At 43.4% G+C, this 14087-nt stretch overlaps 1 protein-coding gene across 1 annotated transcript in view; it reads left to right on the top strand.

Moving 5' to 3' along the window:
* The window catches only part of HMCN1 (hemicentin 1), a 229266-nt gene that overhangs the window by 150044 nt on the left and 65135 nt on the right, over nucleotides 1-14087 (top strand). Inside the window, exons 45-50 of the mRNA XM_068416737.1 lie at nucleotides 641-922; nucleotides 2597-2764; nucleotides 7170-7283; nucleotides 11882-11968; nucleotides 12384-12575; nucleotides 13319-13492. Of these exons, the coding sequence (XP_068272838.1) occupies nucleotides 641-922; nucleotides 2597-2764; nucleotides 7170-7283; nucleotides 11882-11968; nucleotides 12384-12575; nucleotides 13319-13492 (1017 nt within the window). The remainder of the gene's footprint in view (nucleotides 1-640; nucleotides 923-2596; nucleotides 2765-7169; nucleotides 7284-11881; nucleotides 11969-12383; nucleotides 12576-13318; nucleotides 13493-14087) is intronic.

Raw genomic sequence — 14087 nt, 5'->3', positions numbered from 1 at the left:
GTTATGGATACAGTGATGTTAAGCTGCAAGATTTTCAGAGAGTAAAGGAGAATTTACGTGTACTCCGAGGAGAATGTTAACTAAAATTTTGGTTATTTGGACTTGGAGCTTGACCAAGACGTTGCATATATCTGTTGGAAGTGCGTTTGACCACAGATGATTACAGGGAGGAAACCTCTTCAGGTGGTGTAATGTTTCTGGTCACCAAACTAGCAGTGATGACAATTAGTTGAAGTTAGATTTTTTCCAGTTTTACTGCAAATTCTGTATTTCAGTCAGGAATAAAAGGAGGTATTTTTAAACAAGCCTATGAAAGAGAAAATATTCAAAATCTGTAGGAATTGACAGAATTTGGGGCAGTCATTTTAATTTTTTCTCCTGTTTGCATTTTAAAAGTTGCCTGTAAGTTCCTTGTCTTAAAAACATTTTTCCATTATGGGGTGTCTTTTCTCAGCCCTGTGGAAAATGCTGTGAATTGCAGAGTGCCCCTAACTGGTTTGCCAGCAGTAACCCGCAATAACTGGTCTTTTGTAGCATGCTGGTCTGGCAAACTTGATTGTTGTTCCGTTCAGAAATAGGTGAAGATCCTGAAATGTGGCTTTCAGTTGACTTATAAACTCCATTTCTTTTTCTTTCATAGTTCGACCAACTATATCAAACAGCGGGAGCCACCCCTCAGAAGTCATCGTGGCCCAGGGAAATGAGATTTCCTTGGAGTGCGAGGTCCAGGGCATTCCAGAACCAGCAATAACGTGGATGAAGGATGGCCGGCCGCTGGGCAGTGGAAGGGACACGGCGATACTTCACGGTGGTCGCTTTCTTCAACTGAAAAATGCCCAGGTGTCAGACACTGGCCGCTATGTCTGCGTTGCTGCCAACGTGGCAGGGTTGTCTGACAGAAAATATGATTTAAGTGTTCATGGTGAGTATGTGCAAGATGGGACAGAATCCCAGACTGGTTGGGGTTGGAAGGCACCTCTGGAGATCATCCAGTCCAACCCCCTGCCCAAGCAGGGTCACCCAGAGCACGTTGCACAGGGTCGTGTCCAGGCGGGTTTGAATATCTCCAGAGAAGGAGACTCCCCACCCTCCCTGGGCAGCCTGTTACAGGTGTAACAGAAACAAGTTAGACCTTTAAGTTCACCAAAGGCCATCCAAGAAGTAGGTGTGTGGGTAAACGCACCACGTGTATCTATTGCAGGCTCTACACGTGGTGCAGTTTCAGTTGCAGATCAGTGATGTGGTTTCAGTTGCAGTGCTTCAAAAATCCAAATCCAGTTTTATAACTCCTGAATATTTTAAAATCTTCCCTCTGTCCCTGGTAATATCAATCCACCTCCAGTTGCTCCATCTCCCGAGAGGAGAAAACCAAGATCTGGTATAATTTTATACAATATTGGGTTGAGTGTCGTGGTGGGAATATTCTATGGTGGGACATAGAAATCAAGGTTTAACCGAGAACACCCTGCTAGTGGCTGCTACCAGAGGACAGCCAGTATTTCAAGTACCTAATTATCAGATTCTCTCATTTTGCACGATCAGAAGGATTTAAAGATGGTGCCTCCAACTATAATTCATCTCCATAATTGGACTTGATGGAATTGATCGGAACATCACATTATCTTACAGCCACTGTAATTCTTTTACCTGTGATTTTTTTTTATGCTTTGTTGAATATTCATGTTTTACTGTGAAAGTAAACATAGGAATTGTTATTATTGAAAATGAGAGGCCTAAATTATTTACTATTTTTATTTATGTATTTTTTTTTATTTGGAATGTTTTGCTGTACTGTATTATCGAACTTCTGGGGAGTGAAAAGAAACTTTAAACCTCCTCAAGCTACTCAGAGTGCTGGAGGGTGTTGGTCAATTCTTGACCCCAGTCTTTAGTTCTACAGTTCATACTTTAGAACATACAGAACTGTGTCTGAAGTGGAAATATTCTTATTCCTAGCAAAGAAAAGCTAAAAATAAATTGGTGGTAGTTATTTTAATAGGGGTTGTTCTTTCCATTAGGGAAAGCATGTAATTCTGTCAGTGTTAGAATTTTCCCTGGTGTTCCATTAGACACTGGAAATTATAATTGGTGTAGAATGAACAGAACTACTATAAAACTGTTATTCCCTAGGGATCTTAAGCCACAAATTAAAGATAATAGAACTGATAGAATTTAATTCTTACACAGTAAGAAATTATCATTAATACACAGAATCACAGAATCAACCAGGTTGGAAGAGCCCTCTGGGATCATCGAGTCCAACCATTGCCCTGACACCACCCTGTCAACTAGACCATGGCACTAAGTGCCATGTCCAGTCTTTTCTTAAACCCCTCCAGAGATGGTGACTCCACCACCTCCCTGGGCAGCCCCTTCCAATGGCTAATGACCCTTTCTGAGAAGAAAAAATGTATATAGTATTAGTATAATATTATTATTAGTATTATAGTATAATGTATAGTATTATTATATTATTAGTTTGCAGCTCTTCACATGCCAAGCTTATCTTAGCATCAGTGAATTATTGTTTGGATGACAGAACGTTTTAAGTTTTATTTGTTCTGAAGTATGGCTTTTCTGTACTCTTGCTCTGTAGTTCCCCCAAGTATTGCTGGTGACCTGCAGATGCCTGAAAACATCAGCATTGTGGAGAAGAATCCCATCTCTCTGGTCTGTGAAGCTTCGGGGATTCCCTTGCCATCAATCACGTGGCTCAGGAACGGATGGCCTGTCACTTTGAACAACTCCGTGCGAATCCTCTCAGGTACAAAGGCTGTTATTTAAAAAAACAAAAAAGGGAAGAGGGCAAAGGGCCCTCTGCATCTGTAGTGCAGCTATTTCACCTGAAGGAAGGTTTGGTTTAATAATCTGTAAGACAGGGAGAGAAGGGAAAGTGTTACTCAATGCCAAGCTTTTCAGTAAGTGGGGTCAGGTTGGCTGGAGTGCCTGGTGGATAGCTAAGGTCAGCTTTTAAAGGTGTTACCAAACGGTACGTGTATGGGCCAAAGGCGTGGTAACTGGTCTGGGACGTGGAATAAGCCATTATTCTGGCTGTTAGTTTATGTTAGTCCAATGCTTATTTCCAGAGACATGTCAGATGTTCGCACCTTCCTTTGTCAGTGCCAACACGTGTACTGCGTTAGCTCTCTCATTTGATTAGTTGTCTCTGCATCTTCCTCTCCGCAGTTATTTTACCCTTTAGAGATGAAAAATCTTTGAGAGAGTGACTATGTACGACAATAAACAAAGCACATCTTTCATTTCTGTGGGTCTATAGATAAAACTAAAGGGAAACCTGTTCACGAGCCTTAGAAATCAATGCATGTAAATACTTCCTGGCCTTGGAGCTAACTGAATCTGGTCTTCAGAACGTCGTCTAATAAAAGCTGGGGTTAGGTGGTCAGTTAAAGACAGCACAATGCTGCATTAGCAAGAAGACTAGTCCAAGGGATCTGGAGAAACTTATGATAGGGAAGCAGAGAAGCAGATCCAATTCATCAGGGATCTCGCTTTTCAAGCTGGAATAACCTACGAAGAACTATTCAGATGCCTTTTTATGACAGTAGTGAGGGGCTCGGTACCTGTTCCTGTAAACCATCCTCCTGCAATGCCACAGGGAAGTGAGAGTGCTTGACTGGCAGCTGCAGTGATGCTAAAGCTTCGTGTTTACAATAGGAAATTAAGTTAGCAGCCCTTGAGATTACAGATGGAGAAAGTGTACCAAGCAGGCAATACGTTTGGTGTTGACTTCATGCGTCTGGGGATCAGCTTTGTGGAGTGTGTAGAAGTAATTAAGTATCTGGTTATGACTGAGATGTGTAGACAACAACTGAGATGTTTCTTTGATCTTGGCTTTGCCACTCACAGCTGGAAATCTCATGAAAATACTCTGACATAGCCACCATGCAAAGCCAAGCCATCCTGTAGCATGAACACAAGAAAACTATGAGACAGGTAAAGGAACTAGAAGGTGTTGAGAAGCTCAGCTAAGATGGGATTTTAAGCTGGAATTTTTCAGGATATTTTTCCAGCAGGTCAAGGGAGGTCCTCCTCCCCCTCTACTCTACCCTGGTGAGACCTCACCTGGAGTATTGCATTCAGTTCTGGGCTCCCCAGTTCAAGAGGGACAGAGATCTACTGGAGAGAGTCCAACGGAGGGCTATGAGGATGATGAAGGGACTGGAACACCTGCCTTAGGAGGAAAGGTTGAGAGACCTGGGGCTCTTTAGTCTGGAGAAGAGAAGACTGAGAGGGGATCTGATTAATGTGTATAAATATATGAGGGCTGGGTGTCAAGAGGAAAGGGGCAACCTCTTCTCACTTGTGCCCTGCGATAGGACAAGGGGCAATGGATGCGAGCTGGAGCACAGGAAGTTCAACCTCAACATGAGGAAGAACTTCTTTACTGTAAGGGTTACAGAGCCCTGGCACAGGCTCCCCGGAGAGGTTGTGGAGTCTCCTTCTCTGGAGACTTTCAAGACCCATCTGGATGAGTTTCTGTTTAACCTCCCTAGATTGGTCCAGCTCTGGCAGGGGGGTTGGACTCGATCTCCAGAGGTCCCTTCCAACCCCTAACATTCTATGATTCATTCATGTAGGTTTTAACTTGACAGGTAGTTCTGTCTTGTGCTTCCCCATTTTTACGTACGGCGCATGGAAAAAGGAGTGGGTGTCATTGTTACCCGGTATGAATCTGCCTGTCTGAGTTGGTATGAGTTCCTTTTTGTGTGAAGTTGCCATCAACAAAAATAATTTCTTCTGGGCTTGAGTGTTTCTGTTCCGTCTGTTGGTTTCTACACCCACACTAATATCACCACCCAGACTGCAGAGTCAGGAAGGGTGAGAGACAAAAAGATGTTTATTGTCTCTGAATGTTAGCTGCAGTGGGAGTGGGGGAACAGGCCAGCACTCAGTGCTTTGTTTTCCAGCAAACTTCGTGCTTTTGTGCAGTTCTTTAGAAAACTCCACGTTGTGGTAGTGAACTGTGACCAACATGGCATTTGGAACTTTGTTTGTGCATGTACAGCTGTAAAAAAACAACAACAACAACAGCAAAATCCCCCCCTTCGACTCATTTAAGAGGTAAAATACTTTGCCAAAGCAAGGTTTTGGTTCTGTTGATTGAATACATACTTGGCATTGCAGATGATTTAAATGTGTGGACACGCTGCTGGCAGCTTTGCATCTGTGAATTCAGATACTGTGCTGATGTTTCCTTTTAATGATGCTTTCTACATCCTTTAGGAAAAAAAAAAAAGAAAAAAATTCCACCATAGCACATGTGCTTTCCTTGCAGACCATGAACGAAGCTGCATACTGGCTTCAGGAAAGAGGAAAGCTTTTACTAAGTTTTAGCTAAATGTAGAAAATCGTATCCTGCTTCAGCACAGGAGCCCTGGGTGTGTGAGTGTGTGATACCATAGAAAGTTCCAGTCTCCTGCAGGCAGGTATCTGCTTCTTTTTGCTTCTTACATGGCTTTGTTCAGGATGTGGACGGGAGAAAGGATCAGGGCGACATGAGTCTGCAAGAACTGAGCCTTCCTCAGTCTCACAGTACTCCCTCCAGCAGGTAGGGTTCCTTGGGCAGAAGCACATCCCTCAAGCAGGTCAGCAGTTTCTTCCTTCAAAGCACATGACCAGGAACATAAATTTCTGGGATACATCCCAATAACAGAATCACAGAATCAATCAATCAGGTTGGAAGAGCCCTCTGGGATCATCGAGTCCAGCCATTCCCTGACACTACCATGTCAACTAGACCATCGCACTAAGTGCCATGTCCAGTCTTTTCTTAAACCCCTCCAGAGATGGTGACTCCACCACCTCCCTGGGCAGCCCCTTCCAATGGCTAATGACCCTTTCTGAGAGGAAATTTTTCCTAGTGTCTAACCTGAACCTCCCCTGGTGCAGCTTGAGGTTATGTCCTCTTGTCCTATTGCTGGTTGCCTGGGAGAAGAGATCGACCCCCACCTCGCTACACCCTCCTTTCAGGCAGTTGTAGAGAGTGAGAAGGTCTCCTCTCAGCCTCCTTTTCTCCAGGCTAAACACCCCCAGGTCCCTCAGCCGCTCCTCATCACACTTGTGCTCCAGACCCTTCACCACCTCCATTGCCCTTCTCTGGACTCGCTCCAGCACCTCAAGGTCTTTCTTGCAGTGAGGGGCCCAAAACTGCACCCAGGATTAGAGGTGTGGCCTCACCAGTGCCGAGTACAGGGGACGATCCCTGCCCTAGTCCTGCTGGCCACACTAGTGCTGATACAAGCCAGGATGCTGGTGGCCTTCTTGGCCACCTGGGCACACTGCTGGCTCATATTCAGCCGGCCATCGACCAACACCCCCAGGTCCTTTTCCACTGGGCCGCTTTCCAGCCACTCTTCCCCCAGCCTGTAGCTCTGTATGGGGTTGTTACGGCCAAAGTGTAGGGCCTGACACTTGACCTTGTTGAACTTCATACCATTGGTCTTGGCCCATTGATCCAACCTGTTGAGATCCCTCTGCAGAGCCTTCCTACCCTCAGGCAGATCAACACTCCTGCCCAACTTGGTGTCATCTGTGAATTTAATGAGATCCTGTGGATATCCAGAGACAAGACACGTGTGGTTGGGCTGTGATGCACTGTGAGGTAATGGTTGCTAATGTGAGAGCTGCTAACGAGAAACTGGAAAGAGCTGAAGGATGGCCACCACATTTGATTTCACACTTCCATTGCTCACTGATGTTTGTTTTTCTGTTCCTCTTCCAAAAAGGAAGCAAAGAGAAATTACTCTGCTAGGGCAAAGCGGGGATATTCTTGGTCCTTTGGTTAAACATATTTGTAGATCTTCTTCCCTGCACGTAGTTGGAGTGACCTGTGTGGAGCAGGTTTGGGTTTCTCTGCGTGAACTCTGCAGATGTGTCTCGAAGTTTTCAGTGATTGTCTGGTTGGTCACTGTCTTCCTCCAGAAATTCTCAGAAAATGTCTGAGTGCCGCAAAGTTCACTTAAATGTAATTTCTGGTTTACTGTTTGTTCAACAAAACAAAGCACATGAAAAAAAAATAGACCATGTTAAAAAAATGTACAGCTGTAAATGTAACCAAAACATAAAAAAATTAAGAGTCAGCACAGACAATTTGGGAGCGTGGTGGTTGGAGCAGGACTTCAATGAGAGTTTTTTGGCTTTCTCCTCAGGGGGCAGAACGCTGCGGTTGACACACACGAGCGTAGCAGATGAAGGTCGGTATACCTGTGTGGTGACCAATGCTGCAGGAGAAGCGAGGAAGGATTTTGACCTTTCTGTTCTAGGTAAGTACGTGATAATTTTTGTTGCAGTAGAAGAAGATAAGGGGGGGGGTCTACTTATGTGGAGCGGCTGAGGGACCTGGGGGTGTTTAGCCTGGAGAAAAGGAGGCTGAGGGGAGACCTTCTCGCTCTCTACAACTGCCTGAAAGGAGGGTGTAGCGAGGTGGGGGTCGGTCTCTTCTCCCAGGTAACAAGTGATAGGACGAGAGGAAACGGCCTCAAGTTGTACCAGGGGAGGGTTAGATTGGAGATCAGGGACAATTTCTTCACTGAAAGGGCTGTCAAGCATTGGCACAGGCTGCCCAGGGCAGGGGTGGAGTCACCATCCCTGGGGGGATTTAAAAGCCGAGTAGATGTGGTGCTGAGGGCCATGGGTTAGTGGTGGCCTTGGCAGTGCTGGGTTAATGGTTGGACTCGATGATCTTAAAGGTCTTTTCCAACTAAAACGATTCTGTGATTCTATGTATACTTTGCTGGTATTTTAAAAAGTATCCTGCCAAAACATATGTTGTTAGGCAAAAAAAAAAAAAAGTGCATTTGATAACGTGGTCAGAAAATCAGGGTTTAAAAGAGTAGTTACTTATACATGTGAGTTTGCCGTTGTTTAGTTTTTAAAATGAAGATTCTTCAGGCATAGTTTGGAATAACTGGCGGCTGCTTCTCTTTTGTGGTTGGTTTGTTTCTTTTCTGAAAAGGAGCTCTGTCAATGTAACTGGCTTCAGTTCCATTGTTGTTTCAGTCGGATAGCAGTCTGGGGGATGCTGACAGCCAGAATCCCATCCTCTCTTCTCTTTGTTGTTGCTCATAGCTTCGCTATCCCTTGGGCGTGATGAACAAGGTGAAGTGGTTTATAGGTGATCTGGAAAGGTGAGGTTTTGGTGTTTCCCTGGTCAGGTTAGTTTTCTGCCAGATCAGTTCCCTGCTGGTTCACCACATAGCCTAGAAATGCCAGTATTGGTGAAAGGAAGATGAGAAGAGTGAGTGGTCAGGGCAATAGTGCTATTTCTTTTGGCACCAGCCTGGAGTTAAGCTGGTTTAAGTTAAAAGAAAACTATGGCCCGAGGAAACCTATGAAATTCATGTGAATCTGTTGCATCTAATGCTCAAATGCAGAAAGGTGCAACCTCGTATGATAATACTCATGAATTAAACCCAGCCTTACTGTGCAGCGCTGGGTATGATACGTGTAGCTGAGTGGCATCATGGCAATCATCTGTTGCAACAAAGATGTGAAGGCAAAGCCAAGACCGATAGAGAAATTAAACACTGGAGCTGGAATTGTTTTTATAAGATGGAGATCTCTGATCTAGTGGAAACCTCATAGAATCACAGAACAGTTTTGGTTGGAAAGGACATTTAGGATCATCGAGTCCAACCATTAACCCAGCACTGCCAAGGCCACCACTAACCCATGTCCCTCAGCACCACATCTACACGGCTTTTAAATCCCTCCAGGGATAGTGACTCCACCACTGCCCTGGGCAGCCTGTTCCAGTGCTTTTGGTGAAGAAATTGTTCCTGATCTCCAATCTAAACCTCCCCTGTCAGTAGAGCCTTTAGTATTGGAAAGGAAGTAAACCGAGTGTGGTAGTGGGTGATCCTGCTAACACGTTTAGACAAGGACTGTTACGGCAGGCTCTTTAGATGGCTGTTTGGAACCATTAATGTGTAATTTTGTCACATTACTTATTTTTAAAAAACAGTATTTTCCCCAGAAAATACTGCTTTTTGGTTTAGTATCTATTTGTTACTTTTATCACTAATTACCAGGCCTGATGCAGGTTGTCTTACAGCATTACTGTATGTGATTTTCCTATAAGTTTCTTTTCTCTAAGGCGCTATCAGCTTCCCTTGCCTCCAGCTGACTTACGCATATTCAGCCTGTAAATGATGACTCGCATTCATGTCAGTTCATGTTTATTTGATGAGCTCATGGAAGTGTAAGTCTGGTAGAATGGAAGAGATGGATAAACACTGAAAAGCGTTCATTGTTTTACTGTTTTCTTTGGAGGGTTTTAGCAGCAGGATGTTCTTGAGGGTTCTGGAAATCTCTCTTGCACAGGCTTTGTTTGCCTTGAAGAAAAATGCTCAGTGAAGCTGATTTGAAGAGGGCTAAGTGGAAAATTCCATTGTTCAGTCTTCTCTTCCCTCCCCCTGGTAATTTCTTTGTCTTTCTAGAGGAAAGTTACTGGAATGTGGCCTGATAGCGACCCAGGATGTTCACCAGCTCACTGTAAATAGGAACCGTGCAGAGACATCCCAGTGTTTCTCTAAATTGGTGTAGGAGGTACAACAGGCGAGCCAGTTTGCATGGAGAGCTTGGTGTAATAAGCATAATATTTATATATTTGCAAAATATTTGGTGTGGCTTTGTCATATTTCTGAAATTAATACGTGTTGACATCTTACTGTATTATTTTGGGGCCAAAGTGATGAGTTGCTCTGTTTATGAATAGTAACTTTTGGCCTGACTTAAAAGTCCTGAACTTTATGATTTTAGGTTATATTTTCCCCCATCTAACGCCTTCCCTAGTTGATACGTCTTTGTCTCATTGCATTTGGACACTAGAACACGTACGAAAGTCTGTTTTACATTGCCTGTACAGCCACAGCAGGGGATTTGCTCATAACTGCATCACAAGTTGGTGAGATTGCCAGTACTGGCCACATCTTCCTGCGTGCTAAATTCTACTAACCCGCATCTCGCCACGTGTCCTCTTCAGAGGCCAACTTTTAGCCACGCTGAAGTAGGATCTTTGCCATTCCAGTCAAGTGAGACACGAACCTCTTTCAATTTTTTTTTCCTTCTTCACTCTAGTTTGTACCATTCATTAGTATCAAAAATTTGATGTAACATTATTTTTATCTGTTGACAATGAATTCTGCATATTACAGTGATTCTTACTTTTATAAAACTTTTGCTTCCAACTTAGTGGTAGATCACAAAGAAGCTGCTGAATATATTTTGCTTCCTCTCTCTTTAGGCCTTTTATCTAGGCTGAAAGTTTGAATTTTGTAGGATTGTTAAAGCATAGTATCTGGCTCCCTAGTCTGGCATTTTTCTTATAAAACTTTCCAAAATCTCCTGAAGGTTAGTCTTTCTTTTTTATAATGATAGGTCTCCTTTTAAACCTGTTATACTCCATGCCTACTTTGAGTTGTAGTGCCGTTTTCTTTTGGCCTGAATCTACAAATGCCTCTAGTTTGAAAGAAATAGTTGATGAGAGTTCTTCACCACCACAGCTACTTACCAACACATTCATAAGCTGCCCTCCCTCATCCAACAGCCCATTCCTCTGTGTAGTTCTGTTGACCAAGATTATTTGGAAACAAGTCATCAAGTGGTCAGCCCTGCAGTAAGAGTTTCCTTGTATTGTGTTAGCTATTTGGGGGGTGGGTAAGTATTTTAAGGGTATAGTTTTGTCTTCTGTTTCCCTAGAGAAACATAGGCTGTACCACAGCAAGACGCCTATAGACCTATGTATTTTGTTCATCTGCCTGTATGGAATTTGCATAAAACACAGGTATGCCTTCACAGAATCACAGAATCAACCAGGTTGGAAGAGCCCTCTGGGATCATCGAGTCCAACCATTGCTCTGACACCACCATGGCAACTAGACCATGGCACTAAGTGCCATGTCCAGTCTTTTCTTAAACCCCTCCAGAGATGGTGACTCCACCACCTCCCTGGGCAGCCCCTTCCAATGCCTAATGACCCTTGCTGAGAAGAAATGCTTCCTAATGTCCAACCTGAACCTCCGCTGGTGAAGCTTGAGGCTGTGTCCTCTTGTCCTATCACCAGTTGCCTGGGAGAAGAGGCCGACTCCCACTGTGCTACAACCTCCCTTCAAGTAGTTGTAGACTGCAATAAGGTCACCTCTGAGCCTCCTCTTCTCCAGGCTAATGGATGTCCTTCACAGGCAGTGGATGTCCTTCAGGCAGTGGATGTCCTTCACACAACATCCACTTGTTGGTAATCTAGTGTATTGCTTTGAGCACGCTGGTAAGGAGAAAAACCCCACATGGTCCGTGAATAGACGTGCTGACTCTTTTTTTTATAAATTAGACCTTTCCCTAGAGTTCTAGGTAGATGCTTTCAATTACTGTTGGAAAACAAACAACTCTTGAACTTAAGCACATAGTTTTGAGCAAATAAATCACTTGCTGCTTAATGTGGGTGATAGAACTTGTTTACAAAGTTAGAAAACCTGCTGGTGCGTAAGATCAAACCCGGCCCCACTAACAAGTGCTCATCACCATTACCCTACTGACCACACTCAGAAATATTGCCCTACAGACCATACTCCTCAGCACCCTGAGTATCTTTCTAACTCTGAAGACGAGGTGAGGTGAGTACTTTATGGGTCTGTGGTCCTCTCTTGCCCTTTGCGTGGACTTGTATGGCTAAGGGGTGCAGGACAGAGTGTGTATCTGTTGTCCAGGCAGGTTCCCTCTACGCTGTCTCACATCTGGACCTGTTTCTGATAGATCTGAGCCGTTCATTGATTGATGTGATTAAGGGAAGCATATGCTGAGATACAGCCTGAGCGTGTCTTTGGTTGTAAGTAATTCTGGCTGATGTCTTCTTGTCTGTTTGCAGTGCCTCCAGGGATTGTGGGTGAAAATAAATTGGAAGATGTGAAAGTGAAAGAGAAGCACAGAGTTACCCTAACATGTGAAGTGATAGGTAAAAGTGTACAATGTTACTTATATTTACTGATCAAACCCATGGTGTCTGTCATCATTGGTTCTGAACAGCATCTTTTAATGGCATTTTCCATTCAGTGGAATTTTTAAATTTCAGTTTTAACCATGGTGCTTATAGCAGGACTAAGCCCTCCTTTTTATAAAGGTTATATAAAATGTAACCATGAGGATAGTTGCTGTGATATTTCTTCTCTAAAGGCCTATGGTATTTAAGAGGAGATGGATGTTACTTCAGGAGGTTCGAAGACTTTAGAATACATATTCCAAAACGCCTCCCTAAAGGATATATTTTGAAGAGGCATCTGAAACTGTATTTTTTCTGTTTTTCAGAAATTTTGGCATGCCCTAGAGGCTATGCAACAACTAATAGTTGCAATTTTCTTTATTCCATTAAGGGAATCCTGTACCACAGATCACCTGGATAAAGGATGGGCAATTTCTAACCGAGGATGAAGATCACAAGTTTCTGTCCAGTGGGCGTTTTCTGCAGATCACCAATGCTCAAGTCACTGACACGGGGAGATACACATGTATTGCATCCAATACAGCTGGAGATAAGAGCAAAAGTTACAGTCTTAATGTACTTGGTAAGACAGCTGGGCTGGCTCTTGCGGCGAAAATATTCATCTCAGGAAAAAACAGATAATCACATTGGAATTTTGTAGTGCTTTAATTACAGCAATGCTTGATTCCCTGGGTATGATTAAAATTTTATTGCTTAGTAATTGCTAAATAATAATAGTTCAATAAAAACAGCAGTTCTGTGCTTCAGACAAGATAGAGCTAGAAAACACGAGGTGTTTTACAGGACAGTGTCCATATGGAATGAGCAGGGCAGTACATTGGTTTATTGTGATTCAGGGAAGGAGTATCTGAGGAGCACTTCAGATCGTGATCTCTTCATAAAAGCTGAAACCATCTGCAGTTTGCTTTTTTCATGATGGTTATTGCATAACCCAACGCAGACAATGGCGAGTTTGTTTTCCACATCCTCGTTTCCTCAGCTTGTACCTCCTACCGATCTGCTGCTCACAGGATTGTCAAGCAGTGGATCTGCCAGCTCCTGCGCAAGAAGTGGTGGCTGGCTTCCTGGTGACCCGTGGTTGACAAGGGCGAAGGGTGGATGGATTCCACCGACATGGGTTGACCGTTGACTTTGGGACAAAACATAAAACCAGATGAATGTTGTCTGGTTCTGGGCTCCAGTGCACCTCGGAGGAATGCCCCCCAGCTATCTAAGGCTGCACCCAGATTCCTAGACTGAACAGGGAATAGAGAATTGGCTTTTCATAGAGGTCCTTCCTCTGGTTAATGATTTTGTTGTTCCTAGTGTCTCCAACCATTGTGGGTGCAGTCGGCCATGGAAGTGCAGAGGATGTCACGGTTATCCTCAACAGCCCCACGTCACTGGTTTGTGAGGCTTACTCGTATCCTCCAGCTACGATCACCTGGCTGAAAGATGGTAATCCTTTAGAATCAAACAGAAACATCCGCATTTTGCCAGGTAAATTTTTCGTTGTTATTGAGAAATAACGTAACGCTTTATTCTTTTATTGTTTCGTTTCCTGTTACAGATTTTTTTTGAAAAATCAAAGGATATATTTCTGTTGAGCTCAATGTTTGAACTTCTGTAGCACTTCCCATTCCAATATTTTTAAGTACTTCACAATTAATTGATGATTTACTTGTATTTTATTTGTATTTGGGTATTTATTCCTTTTTTTCCTATAAAGCTAAATGATGGCAAACAAGTTCATTGGAGTTAACAATGAATGCAAATAACTTGAAATTAAGTATGGAAATTAGCTAGAGAGAGATATAAGCAATAACATGAGTAAGGAGAATGAGGTGGCATTTTTCTAGGTCAGTAGTAGTTTGCCATTTTTAATTTGTGGAGTAACTCTTACCTAGCACGTCTTTGAGGTGGAAAACAGAAACAAGCTTCACTGGTAGCACTGAAGTGATGTAGATGAATAAGTACTTTAGTGTTGTTATCTGCAAGCGTTCAGAGGAAGAATGAGTCGATATTGATAGTGAGGAGTTGAATTACTACATGGGGGGACAACTTCTAGGAATGCAGTCTGAAAAGAGCTGCAAGC

The sequence above is a fragment of the Nyctibius grandis genome, chromosome 21 (genome assembly GCF_013368605.1).
Source record: "Nyctibius grandis isolate bNycGra1 chromosome 21, bNycGra1.pri, whole genome shotgun sequence".
NCBI lineage: Eukaryota > Metazoa > Chordata > Aves > Nyctibiiformes > Nyctibiidae > Nyctibius > Nyctibius grandis.
The sequence above is the reverse complement of the archived record's forward strand: the minus strand, read 5'-3'. Positions and strand labels throughout refer to the sequence as shown.